Here is a 22,750-nt window from a genome sequence, read left to right as displayed (position 1 = left end):
TTCGAGTTCAAAAACTTGAATCAAGATTAATGGTTCATTTATGAAGAATAATTTTGAAAATGTGTTGCTTACAAAATTCAATTTAAATTTGCAGATTAGACTGTGGTTCGTTATTCATTTGTATTTCTGTGTTTGTGTATTACTGTTTGTTGGGTTAGCAATTGTTTTCACTACAGGTACTTAAGATGTGGCGGAGGTGGATATAATTTGCATCATGAACGGTGTAATACAAAACATAATATTTATTGACTTGATTAATGCGTACATTAGATTTGAGACAATTCTTGACATCATAAATATATTAAATAGTCAAGAAGAATTTGTTTTTGTACAACATGTATGAAATGACAGCCCAGACTGCTGTTCCCCAAAGAGCTTCAATGGTCAGCATGAAATGTGTATTCATCGAGCCGATACTGTAATGCCAGGGGAACATCTTGTATGTGACCTCATGACCGCAGTAGAGCAGGAACGAATTCATACCTGTTCATTCAACAAAATAGAACATATTCCATGACATGCTACTTTACAAGGTTAGATTTTAGTTGTGCAGTACAGCTAGATTAAAAATGCATTATTTACTAAAAAGACGAAGCTATTACAACCAAACATTTGTGCAATAACGAGATACCGGTATCGCTTGTTACACCAATCTCAATCTAGTTGTAACAACCGAAACTGGTGAAAGTTATTGTTATTTAATGAATTTCTGGCTGTGATTACTGTATCATTTATAAAATACTTCTTATATGTCTTCAATATGAATAACATCCACAATATAACATTTACTACAACACAATAAGATATAAATATTTTCTAATTATATGAATCACATTAAACTGTGATTCTGAAGTTTTGCTAAAACTTTTTCAACAATCAATTGCTTTTACTTGTAGCCTAAATAAAAATTGATTAGTTTATATCAAACAGTTGAATACAGATTAGATTGGTCATGCTTTATTATATTTAAATTCAAGTTCTACTTTGGTTAATAATTTTACCTGGAAAAAAGAAAGGAGATCCATTCCAGTATTGACAATGGTCGATGATGAAGTAACAGAAACTAAGAAGTGCGAAGCCAAAGCCGGATGTTATCATAACAAATGATACGGACCTGAAATTAGATTCAACATTGAATTTATATTCAACTTTAACTCATTAAGATGCATTCATTCAGATTTTTTTAGAAAATGGCACTACACTCTGAAACATCTCCCAATCTATGTCATTCATTAATGATTCCGACTTGAAAATCAGCTATCAACTCTTGTGAAAGTTCTATTGAAGGTAGCAGTTTTTGGTCGGTGAATTTATGTAAAATGAGATAATTAAATACAGTATTTGAATGCATATTATAACATCAAATAATGTACATGGCATGCTTACATTCCATTGTGAATACAGAATTCTAGGATTTTGATTCAAGTAGCCTTAATAATAAAAAACTTTTTAAATATCTGCCTGATCAATCATCTTAAAAGTAGGCATACATTTATGCAAATAAATGAAATTTTTCAATTACAACACTTGGACTTAAAATCAGAATAATTGTGAATATGAATATTGCAAAATTTAGTGATTGATTAAAACTTTTAAGAACCCGATTCAAGTTCCTCTCAGTAAACCTAAAGAAGATGAGTTGAATGTTCAAAGAATTATTGTCTTTTATAAGAAGTACTAGAAAAAGCTAAATATATTCTTTTACGTCGGATTTATTTCACTATTGAATCAATTCAATTGGTATTTAACTCTTACCATAAGTTCTTATTCAATGGAATCCAACCTCCATTGATCCTCAGTTGACACAAGATGAGACCCACGACAATCAACAGAACTGACCATGTGAGCCATCTTTTCAGGCGCCCTTCTGGGCTCTTATGGTAGATCATTATAGCACCAGCTTGCACTCCCAAAAACGTTTGGAAAATAGATGTCAGACAACCTTTAATATGAGAAAAAAATTAATGAGGCTATTGAATTTTCAAAACTTTTAAAATTAGGGGTTTCAGTAATTGAAAAAAATGCTCGAAAGTCATCCTGGACGTCGCAATTTTACCTTCCTAATCTCATCACCCAATGTGAAGGCTGTTATGATGTTTAATGATAAAAGTGCAACAAAACGTATTCTTAGTTTAATTCTAATAATTATTATATTGCACCTCTAAATTTAAAATGATAAATCATCAATAACCTGTGTTCTATTTCTAAAATCTGCAGAATTTCAAATGCCATTAAATTTTTATAGTACAATATTACATGATCTTTTCAATCAACACAGAAGGAAATGAAAAACGGACTGCGTCCATATCGTATCTTTTTCCTAATTTCAACAAATAGTCCAAATGGATTCAATGGTTACGCATAACAATTCTTCAATAATTCCACTTTTAAACCCAGAAATTATATAGACCCATACTTACAATTATCATAGAGTCCAATCCAAATTATTGGATATTTTTTATTAGAAAATACTATAAATCTGTTATTCTACCTTTAACTAAAATTCAAGGTGTTAATATACCAGCTATTGTTCTTCCTAATAATATACTTTCCACTTGATATCTTACTAGCACACTGTTAATCTTCAGTACGGTAGATTACTCTCACAGCCGTACTCCACATTATTCTATCTCTGCTTAGCATCATCACCTCTAACTCACTGGCCAAGAGTCACATCAAAATTCAAAATATAAAGTTTTGTCAAATTCACATAATCAATTTTTGTTTTGGAATGCATTTTCATTGGAAATTATTGATTTATGTAGTTACCCAAGAGCCCTTCTGGATCAAAGCTCTGTGACCCATAAACACGAATGATTTCGTTATTTTGGAAGATGTGGTTCACTCCCAGAATGATGGTGTCAAAATAGCCTGCTGCTCCACCTGTGCAATTGCTGAACATTCCATTCTCATGTAATCCTCCAGGACCCAGGTAGCCTCTGTCAAAAGAAAATCGATGATTATGCTAAACCAACTCTACATAATTTTATAATCAAATCAAATAATAAAAATTGAACGAAATTATTATTAAAATAATTATTAAATGGAATTTTTTTCCAACGATAAAATCAGGACAATTGTTTTAATTGAACATAATTGAAGCACCATCAGGCCCCACCGACAATTTTCCAAATTTTCATGACAAGAAGTACTGTATGTTATATATTGAAATTAGAAGTCGATTTTTTATAAAAAAAACGGTCAATGATATTGTCATTACCGCCAACCAGTTGCGGTAAGTGATATTTAATTTGAATACTCCGTCCGCGCTATGGTACCAACCGCTCAGTTAATACTCGGACGTATCGCTAAGATAAATAAGTAACAATTGTACGTATAAATTACCTACCACAAATAAATTTTATCTTCTAGCTATCTCAATGGTATCTCAAAAAAGCATGAATTTTCGTTGGTGAGATTTGACGATATTTGCTGTGATACAGTATTAATTATACAGTATCCGAAACGTGCCTTCAGGCTCAAGGAAAATTTCATTGTCAAAAACTACATAATAGCATGACAAGTGATATCTAAATCACTAGTCTGGATGGAAATACCCTCTTTCTTATTTATCATGGGCTAGATATTCATTTAGTGGTTACTCACAGTGGACATCCTGGTACAGGGTAAAAGAATGTCAAGTAAATATGTACAGCCAATATGCATGAGAAGATTATCCATTGAGGAATCAGCATTAATACATCGTTCGAATATCTTCTAAACTTGCCCTGAAATGAACAAAATCAAATTTATTTTATGTTAATCAATTCAATGGGATCAACAATACAAAAAAACTTTCTATTAATTTTATGACTATATTTTTGCAATAGAATGTATTTTACGTTTTCTTTTTATAGGTTGCTTTCGAACATATTCGTAATACAAGCAATATTTATTCTTCAAATAATGTTCATTAAATTAATGAAACAAAAAAGTCTAAGTGCAACCCTTCTCTTTTCTGACATTAATTTTAATTAATACAATATAATTATTTCAAAATATATATCTTGACGTAACAATACTTCATGTATAACGTTTTATATTCCCAAGGATAATAATGAATTACTATTTTTATGGATGGTCTCAAATCATTAGACCTAAGTGATAAATGTGATGCGATCATGCGATGTTTTAAATCAACTGATTGATTTAAATCATGTTTTAAATCAATTGATTCATAACTCGCCTTTGTTCTATTTTTAATGAATTTCTATATTATTAAGCCTCTTAAATATTAATAAGAGCTAATATTTTTTAAGTATTTTTCAATGTCATGATAATGATGTATTCACTCACCTTATCTGATGTGTCATAAGAGCCAAATGTGAAGAAATTTGACACAGTGGCTGTGGCAAAGTAGGACACAGCCAGACGTTGCATGACTCCAAAAATCCTCAAGTGTTTTAAAGATGGTCCAGCAACGATTGTGTTGAGGGCAAGTCCTGCAGTGAATAGGATAATTGTCCTCTGCAAATCAAGTTTCATCCTTCACAATGTATTAATTATTATTATTATAAGATGACTCTACATTTCACACAATTCCAATAAATTTTGATGGTCTGTAAATGAGCATAAGCATATGTTAATTTGTCTTACGCAATTAAGCTAATATCTGAAAGTAATAAATAATCCACATACAATTTTGTCTCAATTTCTCTCATGTTTAAAAGTTTCAAATTACCATTTGAAAGTATTTATTGCTTGTTCAATTCAAAAACATTAATTTCCAATGTTCACTTGAAACATCTTAATAGATTTCACAGCTCCGTATATTGTACACATTGTGTAGCAAAACTATTATAATTATATGCTTACAGGTCTAGACGCTGATTTTTTATTTGGCTCAATGGTAGTCCAATAACATTTTCATGCCTCTTATCGTGGGTCTATAAGATAGACGATTTATTTGAATAAATATACTTCATGAACAGAATAGACATTTTAGTCATACCCTAATAATAATGCCAAGTAACCTGGCTGGATCAGGTTTGGTGTCAAAGTTTCCAATTCGCACCCGATCAATTGTAAAGCCTCTGTCATGGCTTAGTGACTGCTTTTAGACACCCTAATAAAAATAATCACATGAATTACATAATAAACTAAACGTCAAACAAAATGCCGAATTTTTTAATAGGTGTGATACAATAAATTATGCAATATAAATTTACGAATAAGTCTATTCAATAAAAAATAATATTTCATTTTGAATCCACAAACCTTGATTATGGCTTGAAAAGTGCTACAACGAGAAATTGCTTTTTTTCTCTGTGACTTCAATGATATTGGTATGCATACCCCCATTATCCATAGGAACCTGCAATCGAAGAAGCTGTGTTTAGATATCTCATGATTACTTATTATATAATGAAGAAATCAAATAAATGTTATCTTTAAAGCGTTCTATTTGGGCATTCATACAGGTATTATAATATTATGGGGCTTAGCATGGAATAGATTTACATCATTATAATAGATAAAAGAATAAGAATTCCACGTTATAAATGAAGAAGCTATAATTACGATTTATCAAAAAGGCAAAAATTTTGTGAACCTACCATGGAAATATAAAATCAGCTGGCAGCAGGCCATTCCATGTGGCGTGATTGAAAAACCAATAAGCACCACCTCCATCATTGATGAAAATCATCGATAGAATACAGATCCTGAAAAATGATATTCCACTGATTATTTTCCTTTCATTGTAAATCAGCACACCGTAATTATTGTAGCGGGCTCACATCCACATGTCTGTACATGTACATGTACCGTACATGATTTCAATACAGCTACTTTGCTGTTCCATATTAAAATAAATCATATTTATACATAATTTCAATTTGAGAAGTGTCTTTTGAAAAAGTGTCCATTTGAAAAAGCATTCTCATTAACCTCTTTCGAAATTATAAAATTGATTCATAAAGAGAAACTCAATCATAACTTAAATACTGGTCAAGTCCAGATAGTAGTTTTTTATAAAATTGATTAGGCTGAAAATTTTTTCGCGAGATTCCTTTGTAGTAAATTTTTATAATACTACATGATTTGCAGGAATGTGAATATCAATTTTAACCTAGAACTATTCAAAAGAAACTCCCCAAAATCGTGTTTCTCCCGGTTTTTGGATAATAATCTTTTTTAAATCCAGAAACGTTTTTGGTATATATGAGTTACTTGGACTGAAAGCATACACGAGTTGTTGCTACTCACCCTCTGAACGTATCAATGGCTTTTATCCGTCTTCTGTCATTCCTGGTTTCCTGTAAGAATTACTGAGACAATTATTATGAGTAACTATTTGAAACTTGACAATAATTTCCACAACATGATTCACCACATAAGTTAGAATTTAATTAAAATTAGAAGATCGATTTTTATTCTATAGTTTTAGAGGGCTACTTGATGGTCAATTTTTATTGAAATAATTAAAGAATAGAAGATACTTTCACAAACAAGAACTCAAATTAAATGGGCATTTATCAATAGAAATAATATTTATTGATACAAACTAGAAATTGAAAAATCTTTGATGAAGAACTGTAGGCTAATACATTGTAATAGAATTTCGGATCTGCATATTTATTAAAATTCTGATTCGATATCTATCCAAATTCCAAAATGTCATAGCTCGAAATAAGTTGTAACAACACTGAAATTCCATAATTAAATTGATTATACTCACCTCATTTTCTTGGTGTTTTTTCTTGCTTGGTTTGCAAATTACATGGAATACCAAGTAATAGAATGAAGACATTATCAACAGTAAAAAACAAATCATTATGAGAGCTGTAATAAAGCACAAACTTATTAGAAAGTATTGAAAACGAATTTAAAAGTCAAGAGTCATGGTAGTGCACGAACAGAACGGTCGGGTCGATGTTAAGCTTTCAGTTCAGGTCGCAGTCGTAATCTACCTTCATTAAACATATTATACACATTAAAAGCCTGGGAGTAAAGCCGTTTATGTCTTGATAGAGTTTCAGCATGATTAGCCTACATCCAAATGTTTCTATCATTGCCAGCTGACTAGTGGCATCGATCGAAACCAAAAGCTAAACCGCAACCCACTCTTTCTGATTGCACCGTGTTAGTAATTATAAGAATTTATTCTATTTTATTATGCTATTTGTAGTTGGTTCGTATTTTCAGTTCTTGGGATAAATTATTTCTATGTAGATATTTTAATAATATTTTCATGATGCGTCCTCTCTTATAAGAAGAGTGTTGCCTAAAGGTAGACGCACACAGATCGTCATCGGACGGATTGGATGATTAGATTTGATGCATTGTTTTCAATTGGAGTGCGCATACCTATACGATGCGGATAGATATGTGCACTCCAATCGGAAACAATGCATCAAATTTAAACGTCCGATCCGTCCGATGACGATCTGTGTGCTCCTACCTCAATTCGCCCCTGCAGCCCATTTAATACAACCACAATTTTTAAAAAGTTTGAGCTTGGAATACCTCTTCAAATTATTTTCATCATGCTGCTTTTAGAAACTGAATGAAAGAAGGATATTGATAATTTGAAGAAATTTCATTCTTTGTTGCATCAATAATAATTATATTATAAGCCTATTCATTTTAGATAATTCTTATTCAGAGCAAATCGTACTTCACCAATGATCAAAATATATAGGCATACCGTAGCCTTAGCCATTTGGAAATGTGAATTATATGGTACCATTTGTGAAATTATAGTCTTTTGTACGTTAATATATTTCAAACTTCTCAAGAATAGGATTGTTTGCTTTTTTTAATGAAACACAGTAAAAAAATTGAAATCAGGAGATGGTTACACATAAATAATAACTATCATTGAAAAGGTGTAAGAGCATACAAATATGATATGAGTTTGTGAATATGAATTAGAAACTCAGCCTCGTATTTCATTAGGACACCAGGCTAGGACAATACTTGGCCCACACATGTGTCCAAGCGAGTCGCGGGGCATTAGTTCTTTAGGAATTTTAGCCTGGGAACCACATTTTGGTGATCAGGTTTTGGTATCTGGCTGGTTTTTTACTCGGCGCGCCAACCCGACCACCGCTGGGACACCATTGGTATCTGACTGGTGTCCCAGCATGCTGCCTTACGGATTCTACAGGTGGCCTGGTGTCCTAATATAATAAGGGCCTATTGGTAATGTACTTACGTAAACGAATACTGACGGGCTGTTTTGCAGTTATAAGATCGCATTTCTCATTCAGTACATGCCATTCATAAACGCCAAACTCTCCGAAATTATCTGGAGAGTCTTCACAGAATAAGAGTCTGTGGAAGGAACAAATTTTGTCTGAGTGTACGAGATAATAATAGTAATAATAATAACAAATAAATCCGCGTGTCTTTTTGTTGGAGGAGAGTCCCATTTAGGGGAAGGTTCCACCTCGCCTGAATATATCATTTAAACAGTCAATGGGTCTTACAACTGTCATACTTAAGTCGGGACCTACTAGTAACGTGCCCATCCGATAACACGGTAATGACTTGGCTAAGCATATGTGCATATCTTGGTTTGAACCTAGGACCTCTAGGCTGCTACGCAAGTACTACTCGTATATCCATCGTACTAGACCACGGATCACTCCAATAATGTTAATAACTTCTCCCTACAACTATTATTCTATCAAGGGATTTGAGCATTCAACAGAATACCAATTAATTAGATTCCATAAAAAATGATAATTTTCAAAATTTATGAATTTTTTTATTGTCACAGGGCAGACCTCCACACGTTAAATTGCCTTTAGTTTTTACTCCTATGTCTTTTCATTAAGCAAGATCTATATATATTTTTAAATACAGTAGATACTTTATTCTGTATGTAATCCATAAATTAATTCTTGACATGAATAGATTATGCATTTTACTCCAAATTTGCAACTGTACGAGCAGTGACATAATCTAAACTAATCTTGAAGCTCTTTTTAAATACTAGTAGTCATGGACTTATTATTTTGACTCGAACTTATTGACGTCTTACCTTGTATCGTTGGCAAAAATTGTAGGATCTTTTCTAGAGTACAGCCTCCAAGTTACATTATTTTTTGTGTTCACAATGAATCTGCCTGTGCGATTTTTCAATTCTGATACAAGAGAGAAGGGACACTGTAAAACGATAAACGCATCAAGTTTAATTATTTCATGATTCTCTAAAATATTACCCTTTATATGTTCCTCCAATTATATCAAATCCAAAATTAATAAAATCGTAAATATACCATATCGTAATCTATGAAATTGGAATGAGGATGCAATTAAGTAGCATATTATGTAATGGATTGCAGGTTTTTCTTCAAACTCATTATCTATTCTCAGCTACAGTTATAGCCTATAGGCCTATATTTCAATCTACTTAAAAGTAGAATCTACTTATTCTAATAGAAGTAACGTACTGTAATCTGTATATTACTATTTATTATTCAGCTTTTTATGGAGTTTTTAATCAAGGCCAATAATTTGCAATTTTTTCAAATGGAGCCACAATATTGAGCTGGAAATGATTAACATAATCTTCGACCACACCCACCTTGTAGCAATCCTCTGAGAGAGAGTATAGACTGAAGTGTTTCTCTTCCAAGTCTTTGATGGTCAGATATGCTTCATCTACATTCAGATCTCTAAAATCCAGATCTTTGAAGACTGTGGATCCAGGATCCTCCCACCACGACGACATTTTTGGTCTGCAAATAATATCAAAAAAATTGATTAGTTTTTTGCTAATTACAATCAATGATCTCGTGTTGTACATTAACAGAGTATTGCATGTTCGAACAATGAATGACAACTCAATTGAGTACCGTAACATATTTTGAAGTTTAATATATTTTCTGAAATGTTTAATTATCAAACATAAAAAATTACGGTAAATATTTGGTATGAGTTGTAATTCACTTTTTCGCAAAACAATACAAAGTTTCTAAATGAGACAGACAATTAGAATTGTTTAATATTATATTTATGTGAAAAATCAATCAGTTTCATTATAAATATATAAAAATTACATTAAATGTTGGATTTAGTACAGGAAAGATAGGGATATGTTGTTTGATTCATCATCAGATTTGAACTAGCCTACCGTATCAAACTGATTAACTTGAAATTTCTTTTAAATATTCTGAATTAATCGAAGATGGATATATAGGCCTAAGCCTATTTTTATTAATCAAATAATTATAATTTTAATAAGTAAATCAAATTTATCCAATTTGTCATACAAACTTCACGTAACGATAAAAGCCCAATAAAATACTGTACTGAAGCGAAGGCGCCGATTTATATAAATTATTGGGGGGCCCATTCTGGTTGTGGTTGTTTTGGGAGTCATGAAATATACCCCCTCTCCAGGAAAGTATGTCCAGGGGTCATCCCTCCGAAAATTTAAAATACCTTCATTGCAGCAAACCTGCATTCTCAGCAAATTTTGTACGTAAATGTCATGTTTAATTCGTCTTCGTCTAATTTAACTTGTCAAGTTAAATTCGTCTTACTTAAGAAATTCTTGAACATAGTTTTTCTGTCTCTAAACAATGCAAATGTTGTAAGTCGTCGCACAGACTTGGCATTAATAAATTCATTCACAATCGGCCCCAGATCCAAGTTATCTGGCAGTGTGTGATGGGTACTCAGAGCTGCAACTTTGTTGAGTCTTTGATGTCCTATTGTTGACCCCAGGTATGTTTTAAGTCTGCGCAGGGCACTGAATGACTGGTAACTTTTAGCTGATGTTGTTGTCTCAGATACAACTCGCAAAAGCTTCAGAGCAGTGTTGACTTCTGGGAGAAGTTCACGGAAAGTTTCATCACTAATCATAAGCTTCCTAATGTCAGTCATTGTAGTCAACGATAGGCCTAATTCCCTTTGACTGGCAATACCCCCTATCATTGGCAAAATGAAGCTGCAGTTTGTTAATATTCAAATCACTTGCAAAGAACTCTTTCGATTTGACATGTTCGTTCCCTATCCATTTCGCTTCGGTCATCATTTAGTCATTCAACTGAACTACTAGACTTCTGGGAGTGGAGAAGAAAGCCAGTTTGGAAATACCTTCATTGAGAGTTTCTGAATTTTCATGAGCTTTGAACGTTTCAAGCTCTTTTTCCAGTTACAACATGGATAAAGTTATCCTCCTTTCTCGTACTAACTGGTTGTATTTCCTTGCAAATTTTACAAAATAGGCTACCTTATCAGTAGAAGCATCATATTCAATCCACTTGAAAGTCTGCAAACAAGAATTTTGGAAAGATCTTCCTTTGACTTTGCTTATTGTTTTCTCACTATAGAACAAGAATAAATGAGTGGTTTCGAAGTCGCAGTAGGTGAAAGATGAACCAATCACCAAGCAGAAAAACCACGTCACTTTTCTTCCAGAACGAGAGGGATGTTGCATTCATCCATAGCTTCATTGATAAGAATTTAAACTGTTGGAGGATTTATTCAATCACAGCGCATGAGCATCGCGCTACTAACCTACTATCCACCACCACCCCGTTCCTTTTTACCACCACCTCGGTCCGTTCCACCCCCACCATCACCCCGTTCAGCTCCCCCATCAACTCCTACCTTAATCATCACTAAGGCGAGCGGGTAGCGGGAATGCTGCAATGTTCATTTTTTGTAAAAGAAACTGTTTATTAAAAACAATTTTCTTCAAAATTGATGAGGTGGGGCTCAGCCCCCAAATCAATCTTAATTTTTAGTAAAAAAGAAGTCGGTGTCTATGTATCTGTAGACTTTCTTCTGAATGCAGAAGAGGTAACGCGCGGACATTTAAATGAAAGGTTATCGGTTCAAATCCAGCTAGAAAATATTTTTTTCTGAGTATTTTCAACTTCAATGAAGATTATCCATCTAATTTTGACAAAATAATTAATGCTTTTTCTATTTGTGTTTATTGTTTCAATTACCTAATTATTGAATTGTAATTTTTTGCAGTTGTCAAGTAGGATAATATTTTTCATTTCCAGCATTGAAATATAACTCTTAATTCGATACATATATAATTATATATTCTTGCGAAGCACGGGTTGTAGCTACCAGTACTGTTACGGGTTACTTGTATTGAATGAATTATTATTATATCTCACCAGCAGAGACAATAATTATTAGGTAGGTAGGTAGGTAGTGTGGTTTGACATAGTATCTCTTTTCCCCTATTCCTCCAAGTATAGAATCTAAAATAATACAGCTCTGTGAATCACGTAATCATTTGATAAATTATCATCCTTTTACAAAGAATTCTAGAAAACACTTCTGTACAAGCTAGAGTCAAGAAAACTTGGGAGTCTATTATTGTTTCAATTATTGTTATTAGGACGTTACCAACTCGTGTCCACTAATCTCACTTGTAATGTCACAGCCTGCATAACTGAAGTAGGCTTATTACTGTACTGAAGTTCCAAGTAGTTACTCGGCTTGTAATCATTCAAAATTGCTTTCTCCCCAAATTATGATCACTATAATTTTGACGTAACAAAACTCTTATTTCAATTTTTGTTACAATGAAAAATCAAGTCACTGCTTATTTATGTGTTAATATTATGTTTCATAATAACAGGCAGGAAATTTTCCAGTAATAAAAGCAATTATGAATATATTTATTCTATTCAAGTTTAATGAAATTGAAGAAAGAGAAGCTGCAAAAAGTTCTAAAAAGATTAATCATTTTTCATATTATAATGCTGTATTATATTTTACTTCTGTTTGTGCTGTCCTATTCTATTAATGTTAAAGTTTTGTCTTGTACAAATAGTTTAACGTAAATTCATAATAATAGTGAATATATAAGAATAATTATTTACGGTCGAATAGGAGTTTTTTGTGGTCCTCTCATAGGTGGAGCGGCTCCCTCCGACACAGATCACAGCACAACACAATAAACGACGACACACTAATTCCATGCACTGAAGATGCTCCTCCTCGACATTTCGATCTTTGGATTAAGTAATAATGCGTGGAGGGGCCCATACCATACCATCATACCCGAGTGTAGGCCTAAAGTATACTGTTACCATACCAGTCGACCTTGCTAAGTCACGATCATTATAATGCTTGGAATGTTTGATTGTTATTTGCTGCTTTCACTGTATAAAATGAATAATAATCATCCTATAACAGGCGACAAACATTCCAAAGTATGAGGGAATCACTATGATATATGGCTCTTCCAAAATTACGGTAGGGATAGGCCTATAGTAGTATCAGGCACAGATAGTCATTTTTCAATCTGGATAGGCACAAAGAAGGAGACATTTACTGCTAACTTGTAGATACACGGAAGTATGCAAATGCATGCATTTATATTCTACTTGTTGAAGATGCACAGAACAGAGAATGTAACATCAAACCAGTTTCTATAATCGATAATAATAAGGTTCCCAATGCAACCTGTGTATGGGCGGTAAAAGATAAGTTTAGCCAACCAGAGTTAGCCTATTATTGACCATGGATTTAAGGAAAATCATACTTAAATGATACAATATAGTGTTAGTTGATTTGTTTTTATTCATTTGAGGAAATATATGAGAGGCAAAGGCACCCCCTTCTTCATTTCAGGACCTTTATATATTGGTCTAACATAAAAATACAATATGGATGTAGATGAAAATTAAAACACAAGGTGGGGATTGAACTATATTTCGTGAGCATAGATAATAATTATCATACAATATGGGTAATCCACAAGACAGATTTAAACATGAGCTGACTTCTTATCTTCATTTTAAGCTCCCAAGTACGGTAGTACCGTATATCATTTTTTTCTGAGAAATTTGAAGAAAATGTTCTATGCAGCAATATAGGTACTTATAAAGATAGCTCTAGTTTAGTAATTATTTATTACAATTTGTTTACCTTTGATTCATTCACAGATTATTTACATAAATTAGTTTGACTGCTGTAAGACACTAGATTCGGGTAGACATTATGTAGGTAGTAAACTTAAATTTTGAAAGATTTTTAAGAGACTGCTACTTTGGGGTGATTGAATTTACTGAATCTATTAAGTAAATAAAAGTTTTTCTGAAAAAATTTTGCATGTCCAGTAACCAGAATAAATATATTTTATATACATTATACTGAATATGCGTATTTAAGTATTCTCAGGGCGAATTCTTATGTAAATCACATCATTCAATAAAAAGTTATTACTATTTTAGAATTATTTCTTGGAATACTACTGAGAAACGGTGTTCATTTTCAATAATAATGCCGAGTAACCTGGCTGGCTCAAATCTGGTGTCAGAGTTTTCAGGTCGCACCTGATCAATTTTAGAGCCTCTGACCTGACTTAACGACTGCTTTTTAGGCAGCCGGGACCGACAGTTTAACGTGTCCATCCGAAACACGGGAGTGGCCCCAGAAAAATATCTTGGCCCGGATTCGAACCCCGGGCCTCTGGTTTACAAAGCCAGCATCTAATGACCAAACTAATCGACTACAGCCATATTTTCAATGTAATCAGGTACTAAAAGCGTAACGCGTGACTTTAATTATGTAATAATGTTGAGGTGCGTACAGATATACGCGCCGCGAACATGAGCAATTCACTTTTAATCAGCTGACTATATCTATATTTTTACAGAAACGGTAAGATACAGATATAAAAAGCTTGGCATCAGCTGATTAAAAGTGAATTGCTCATGTTCGCGGCGTGTAAATCTGTACGCACCTTAAGAATAACATCACAGTCAAAATTCGTTAGTGTTTGACTTTTCTAGAAGTCTAGTTTTGCAATTTGACATTTCCGAAGACTAGTTTGAAATCGATCATCTCACAATGCCACACCTATTAATTTCTCTCTAGCTTTATTAGTCAGGATAATTAGAGTACTTCTGTACTTTTGATTTTTGTGTTAGTGACATTTTTGCCAACTACCCAGTTAAAGTCCATAATATTGATTGTAAATATTTATTTATTTATTCATTTATTTATTTATATAGGTATCTATTTATTTATTTATAATTTACAATCAACTTGAGGATAAAGAAACAGACTACAGTCCAAAACTTTTTTTCATCCCAATTTCATAAAATAAATTGTCTAAATAAAGTTTATGTGCGACTTTCCAATTCTTCACTAATTTCCACATTTAAACAAAACACAAACATTTGAAACAATTATTAATTTTGAATTTAGACAGATTAAAATCCGATTTGATAACAAAATTCTTTCTTCTTAGTACTCAAAACTATAAAATAAATATTAATTTGAAATATAAGGATCACCTTATATTTGTAAGGTAATATCCTTCAACTTCAACATGAATCATAATTGTATCATGTGATTTTGCCTCAAGAATACGGCAGGATACCTATTCCAATTAAAGATTGGAATAAAATAAAAATATAATATAAAATAAAAATATTTTCTAGAAACAGCGACCTTATCATGTGAGAATTCGATGAAACCTTGACTCTTGCGGGTGTTTAGACCCGTCAAGGTCGAGAAGGATTGTTAGCTGGTCCAGTCGATATTTTTGTTTTGGACAAGGTAGAATAAAAATACACTAGTGCAATAACTTATACGGCGAGTAGCACTCCCCTAACTGCCTGAATAATAACGGCCAGGCTCTCAGTAGAGGTAACCATTAATTTAAAAATAATCTTGGTATTGTGCTCTCCACCCTCCAACTCCAAAACAGTGAAAACATTTCAACGTTGATTAATTCTATACTGCAGAGTAGCCTAGGTACCTATATGGTTACACTTTAGTGGCCTCAACCTACTTGATGGAATAATAGTAGAAGAAGTAGGTAGGTGACTCGTTAAAAATAAGAGTAGACCTATTATTTTTAGCTGATGGACTTGATGAAAAGGTGTAAATTCAAATCATACTAAAATATAATAGCTTCTGCATCTCCTGTAATACTTAGTGTGATAACGTTAGATCTAATTCTAAATAATCTTGACTAATTTAATGCTAATCGAATTAAACAACTGAATTACACCTACTCAATGTATCGGTACATTCATTTATTATTTATTACGGATGATACCTATATATAAGCTTTTTGCTTTTACGTGAGTAATGAAATGAGCGTGTGGGTGATTGATGAGAGATCAATAAACATCTATGCCTACCGACAGGATTTTAACCAATGACCAGTCGGTGCTAAAACAGAATAAAGCTTTGCTAAAGGCGGTGCTAAATTACACAATAAGCAGAGCGTATATATAGTAGTTTATCAATATTATAAAAGTGAAATAAAACCTTCTTGAATTGAATTATTATTAAATAAACAATTTTGAATTGATTCAACTTCTTTCTATTATACAGGATGTATTGTAATGGGATGAATAAAATTTGGGAATAAAGTTGGTAGGAGAATAGATGACTATTTATTGTAATTAATTGAATTGGAGAATCACTTGACCTGTGAAAGGTCAAGTTCTGAGAATCCAACTTTTGAGAAAATAAGGAACTTTTTTCTAATAAATAAACAAAACATAAATAATTTGGTGTCAACTAAATAGTCTATTAATTGGAAATTGAACTGTAATAAGAACATATTAATTTAGATTCCAATTAAAATAAAACAAAAAATAAAATAATTATACAAAATTAGCTTTTTTTAAATAATATAAAAACTTACTGAACTGTCCTGAAAAAATTTTGTCTGAAATAAAATGGGGTAGAGCAATAATTATCGGATTCATTCCACAGTATAAAATAAATAATACAATATATAAGTATCCATAGTCTGATTTAAATTCAAGTCTACTTCCAATTCAATTTGAATTCAATTGAATGTAAACCTTCTAACTTTCTTCGTACTGTCTAAACCTCTGGCAAATATAATCACTGTTGCACATTTATAATGGGAAATTATTAATTGTTAAAATTTCAGGATTGAAAAAAAATATCCATCCAGATTACAATGATTACGGTATTTTTATTAATATTTAAAACATTTTTTTTATTTTATCCTTTTGGTTCTTCTAATAATAGTTATGAAACCCATCGTATTCCACCAAAATTGAATATTATCATTCCACTATTCAACTTTCTATTGTGTATCCTAAAGACAGTTGGCATATACAACAAATCATGGAGAATAAAATACCAAGGGAAACTTTCTAATTTGGATGAACGTACTGTACGGTATAGATCATTTTATGTAATATGGTCTCTCGTTTAGATAGAAAATGTCATGAAGACTAGTTCGCTTGAAAGAAGTGAAATTATATAGTCATGAGATACGGTACGCCATGATTACTTTTTCATTCAAATAAATATCACGATTCTTTCTCCTTATAATTCACAAAAATTATAAATATATAAATACCGGTAAACATAATTCATTACCATCTGTTTCGAATCTTACTTCGTGTAGCTTTAAAGCTGAATTGTTTTTGGTAAAACAATTAGCTGAATTGTTTTTGGTAAAACAATTCAAAGGCAAATCGGTCAAACCGCTACCGTACGATATTTGAATAAACCTTCTAATAGAAAGCGAAATATTTGCAATCAATAATGTGACATCTAGTATGAAAATTACAGTTTACACTTTGGACAAAACCGACCATAAACCCAAGAGTGCTCGTCCTTTAATACCTCTCCTTCTTCCGAGATTTGATTTTTCTTCTTCAAGCCTCCAAGCTTCATCCAGTTCTATAGTATGTAATATTTCATTGGAATTTATTGTTCTTACTCCTTCTGTAGTATGCAATTGAGAATACAAATTTATTTTAAACTAGCATTTTTGTAAATATTTTACAACAGATTCAAAGCGTCTTTCCCAATACCATAATAATAATAGAAGGGCGGTTACTCACTCAAACGCCAGAATTATAAGTTCTAAAAGAGTAAAATCAAATTTAAAAACAAATACGGTACTGAACCCTATTTTTCGACATCATAGAATAGAATAAATTCTCATACTCTTGAAATTGAAAGTATCATAGTTTTCGATTATGTAAAATATTGTGGAAACCTCGATTTCACTATCCTAGATTAGATGAAATATGGATAAGAATAAAAATTGAGATTTTAATAAAATTGCTCCATTTAGCCAGAAAGTAAGATAAGATAAGATATTTATTGACAATTGTTACTAGGCTCTTGCCTATGGTAACATTTACAAAAATTGACATAATAAAATTAAATTAAACTTGAGAAATAAATAATTATTTTCAGTTATGCATTGGTATTAATAATTACAAATATTGAAGAAAATGATATTGTACATATTGAGCCATCAACATCAACTAAAGTATTATCACATTAGCAAGTTGTTATCCATGTGGAGTGAAACTTATCATAAAAGTATACCATGAAAAATTGAAGTTCATAATAAAATACAATAGAGGGAAGATATAGATCATAGTACAATAGTACAAACATATAAAAAGATAGGCTTGTGTCAAATAATTTTGCTATATGTAAGAGGACAAGAATAAGGCTGAGACTATATAAATTTGAAAATAAATCAACATAGCAGATGGAAATTTATGAATGGTCACGAACGAAATAATTTTTTTCAACAAGTTAAAATGTTCAATAAGGTAAAAGCAAGAATTTTTGAAATGCATTTATAAGTGATAGGTAAAACACGGGTACTTACCAGTTGAATTCCTATTCACAGTTTTTATGAGGGCGGTTGCAGTTATTGTACCTGTTTTACACTATATACATACGGCATTCAATATTTTTTATTTGAGAACATGATATATCTTACCTACTGCACGAGTAGTGTAACTCCCGCGCTGCTCTATTCGTTTGGCGACAAAAAGTTCAAAAAGCCGCCTTCCAACCTTTCACTTGTGAAGCAGTCACTGGCCTGGCTGGCAAAGCAGCTAAGTTGCAAGCACCGTTCACAACACACTCAACTCACAACTGGATAGTGTACAGCGTACAACGAACACTACCGACTCACGTCACGAAACTAGACCAACCACTTGTCAGAGCTGCACTGCTTCCACCTCCGAGTTCAGTGGGAGAGTGACTGTATCTGTATCTGTTATCAGTGACCTGCTCGCGCTCACTCGCTACATACCTGCTCAGCATACCCTACCACGCATTCTTCGACTGCCGTGTAGTAGTGTGCTAAACAAAAACAAAGACGCTCGTCATGTAGTTTCATTAATAATAGGTAGCGAAGCTCAAGTAGTTGTCAGAAAAACAACGGTAACGTACTTTATCAATTGATATTGATAGGATATTGATGTGATGAACGATGCACTATATATAGTGATCATCAATATGAAAAGCTAATCCATTTCTGGTTCGATTGGTAGTTTCATAGAAGCTGGACTATTATAATAGTTCATATAAATTGTTACTTGTAATTTGAATTGGATTTTTTGTCAAGTTGTGGATAAAAAATAATTTATTATTGTAATGTTCATAGTCTACCAATAAAGTGATAAAAATTCATAGATGCGATAATTTCTATGCAATTCACGTTCATCCTAAACCAGCCACTTTTTTAATGATCAAGTTTTTTAATTGTGAAACTTGAAACCATGCATTAAAAAGATGATAGAATATATTATACAGACTAGCTGATAGCAAGACAAAAACATACACTCAATAGAATCTAGAATTTCTACCCTCTCATGGAATATCTTGATTCTAGAAGCGTAAGGGGTAAGGTAAGGTGAGGAGTCCAATCATTTCTTCTCTATTGCAACAGTTTTTGTCAATTCAACGATTGCAAACAATGTGATAATTCAAAATTTGAAGCAATTTCATTGGACAATTTTTTAAATTAGAAATGCTTCAACTCCTACATAAGAGATTAGAGATGAGATTACAGAACAAATTTTGATGATAATTTGAAACAGTTATATTTTTTGCAAATACGAATTTCCATAAGTTTTTTTTAATTTAGTTTTTCAATGAAACTATTATTTTCATTTTTTGTTTCTTCAATCACAATTGAAACATAATTAATAAATTCTGAAGCATTTAATACGTACGGTACACTACTGGTTCATTCCATATCCGTGTAAATTAGATGATTAAACGCAAAATTTAACAGACATCCAAATTAATTATTGTTAGGACAAATATCAGTTCCTCCATTTCCGCATAATTTTTCCCTCATGTCTAGTATAATATATGTTACTAGTATATACACGTTGTGAAATCAGTGGAAATGATAGGATGATAGAGTTGTCAATTTTCTTTTACCACCGACTTCTACAGTACCGTAGATAGCTGTGATTCAAGTTATTCCGCTACTGTATTAGGCCTAATAGGGTATATGATAAAGTATAAAGTAATAATAGTAATAATTGTTGATTCTTGAATATTAATTTAATGATAGATTAAATTATATTCATCTAGAAAAAATATATTTTCATGATTCAATAATAAATTTTCACAATCAAGATTACCTATCATAACAGTTATGATAGGTAATTTACTGTATATTTTGATAGTTTATTATTATTTCTTCATAGCCAACTATTGGCAAGTGTGCACTTGGAAAAGGATAAAGCTATAGCTGTTCACAATCAAGATTATATAATATACTACTGGATATTTTGGTAGTTCATTATATATTCCTTTATAGCCAACTAACAATTTGGCATGTGCGGACTTGGAAAAGGATATAGAGCTATAATAACTGTTTTGTCTAATGATAGACAAGGATAGCAAACCAATGTAATCTGGTGCTGGCTTTATATATAATGTGATGAACCTCACTATAGAAAACTATAAATATATAATGATGAATCCCACTGTAGAAGACTGACTGCTTGGACGTCAAACACGAACTTGATAAGAATGAGAATGCCCTTCTATAAAGATGATGAGAACTCAGAAAGTATTCTAATCGTCACACGTTGTCTGTTTGTCTTGAAGAAAGTCAGCGCTTCTTCAGGGTCATCCCAGGCCCAGCCTTTCCTTTGCGGAACTTGCAGGTCTGCAGGTGAATAGGAAGTTTCCTTATAAATACAGTAAGCCTACATACCCATACGTGTGCTCCACCTGGAAATAGGACTTATTTTCCCGTGCAAGCAACTCTACCACTGAAATGCACATACTATCTAGAGTACCTATATAATATCATTCAATTTGTCGAGTTCTCTATTTGAGAGATGATAAAGTTATCATAACTAGCCTACTCAGAAATATAAAGTTATCAACTTATCTGTAAGTTCATGTGATGGCGTTATGCTTTCATGAATTATTAATGTAGGCCCAAGGTTGACTTCTTAATAATGTAAGTACAGTTAGGTACTGTACTTCTAGTTTTATAGGCCTACTTATTCTATACGTTAACAATATTTTCTGAGGGTGATGCTCACATAAGCTCAAGGCTTGTGCGTGGGTAATGAGGCGGATGATAATGAGAGATGGATGAATGGACCTACAGTTTTAGAGGTGGGTTCCAAACTTATACTAGTAGTTCTGTGAACAGTAGACCTCACGCAGTATTCTCATCCACAAGTACCTGATTGAAACTATCGACCTTATGGAAATACAGCAATAGACAGGCTTCTACACACATCTGTGTAATCACTAGTCAGCTGATTTATGATGAATAATTCTATAGTCTGATTTTTACTCTAATATTAGCGTATGAAAGAGGCTCCTTTTTCCTTTTATATTATCCTTGAAATGCAAAATTTCCTAAAACCTTGTATATACGTCGACGCGCAATTAAAAAAGGATCATACCTGTCAAATTTCATGGGAATCTATTACCGCGTTTCGCCGTAAATGGGCAACATTTAAACATTTGAACATTAAGAGAAATGCCAAACCGTAGACTTGAATCAACTATAGATTGAAACTATATATACCTCATACAGCAATAGACTGGCTTCTCCACACATCTGTGTAATCACTTATTGTCAGCTGATTTATGATGAATAATTCTATAGTCTGATTTTTACTCTAATATTGGCAAATGAAGGAGGCTCCTTTTTCCTTTTATATTATTCTTGAAATGCAAAATTTCCAAAAACCTTGTATATACGTCGACGCGCAATTAAAAAAGGAACATACTGTACCTGTCAAATTTCATGAAATTCTATTACCGCGTTTCGCCGTAAATGCGCAACATATAAACATTTAAACATTCAAACATTTAAACATTAAGAGAAATGTCAATTACTCACTTCGCTCGGTCAATTACTATAGTACTATTACAGTGATTGTACCGTATTATCCTATGTACGTACTATTGTTTTAATACCTACTATGATTGAGATGCTATGTATCTTAGTTCTCAAATTCTGAATTTTAAATCTGTTAGGTATTGTAAAATACTGTCAGATATTATACCTTTGTAAGGCCTCATGCTAGGATAGGTATCACTATAACTAGTAGTTCTGTGAACAGTAGACCTCGCGCAGTTATAACTACGTCCCAAACCATAAGCACTCCCACACTGATACACTAACTATTTATTTGATCAGATCATACTTACACAAGATTTAATTATCATATAACGATTTCCAGAATTTAGCGCGAGAAAACCAGAAGACATCAGATCTGGGCGCCCAGACGCGCTGTTATAAGTTCTTTGCATCCTATTAATTTAATAGTGCATAAATTTGCATTCAATGAGGCATGCGATTTATAGTCTACACAGCTGTTAATTTTTTACCAAGTTACATTGCGATATTGAATTGCATGCGTCATGGCATGCAATTTATAGTCAACTCGACAGCTGAATTATGATGAATAATTCTATAGTCTGATTTTTACGGTAATATTGGCGTATGAAGGAGGCTCCTTTTTCCTTTTATATTATCCTTGAAATACAAAATTTCCAAAAACCTTGTATA

General features: G+C 32.4%; 1 protein-coding gene across 3 annotated transcripts; it reads right to left on the bottom strand.

Annotated features, from left to right (window-relative positions):
- Positions 1-217: 217 nt before the first annotated feature.
- LOC111063781 (heparan-alpha-glucosaminide N-acetyltransferase) lies at positions 218-18,953 on the bottom strand. Of its 3 annotated transcripts, none has more exons than XM_022351476.2 (14): positions 18,569-18,953; positions 9,536-9,689; positions 8,990-9,114; positions 8,159-8,277; positions 6,680-6,783; positions 6,208-6,257; positions 5,556-5,663; positions 5,218-5,314; positions 4,297-4,467; positions 3,607-3,728; positions 2,770-2,939; positions 1,756-1,942; positions 1,002-1,114; positions 218-483 (listed from the first exon to the last, which is right to left on the bottom strand). In XM_022351476.2, the coding sequence occupies exons 2-14, from the start codon at positions 9,680-9,682 to the stop codon at positions 302-304; spliced, it is 1,695 nt and encodes a 564-aa protein (XP_022207168.1). In that variant the 5' UTR covers positions 9,683-9,689; positions 18,569-18,953; the 3' UTR covers positions 218-301. The 3 variants fall into 3 exon arrangements, with proteins under 3 accessions (XP_022207168.1, XP_022207161.1, XP_022207153.1); XM_022351469.2 differs by having other exon boundaries at positions 18,683-18,952; XM_022351461.2 differs by lacking the exon at positions 18,569-18,953 and adding an exon at positions 12,807-12,958.
- Positions 18,954-22,750: the final 3,797 nt, after the last annotated feature.

Source organism: Nilaparvata lugens, chromosome 2 (genome assembly GCF_014356525.2).
Source record: "Nilaparvata lugens isolate BPH chromosome 2, ASM1435652v1, whole genome shotgun sequence".
NCBI lineage: Eukaryota > Metazoa > Arthropoda > Insecta > Hemiptera > Delphacidae > Nilaparvata > Nilaparvata lugens.
The sequence above is the reverse complement of the archived record's forward strand: the minus strand, read 5'-3'. Positions and strand labels throughout refer to the sequence as shown.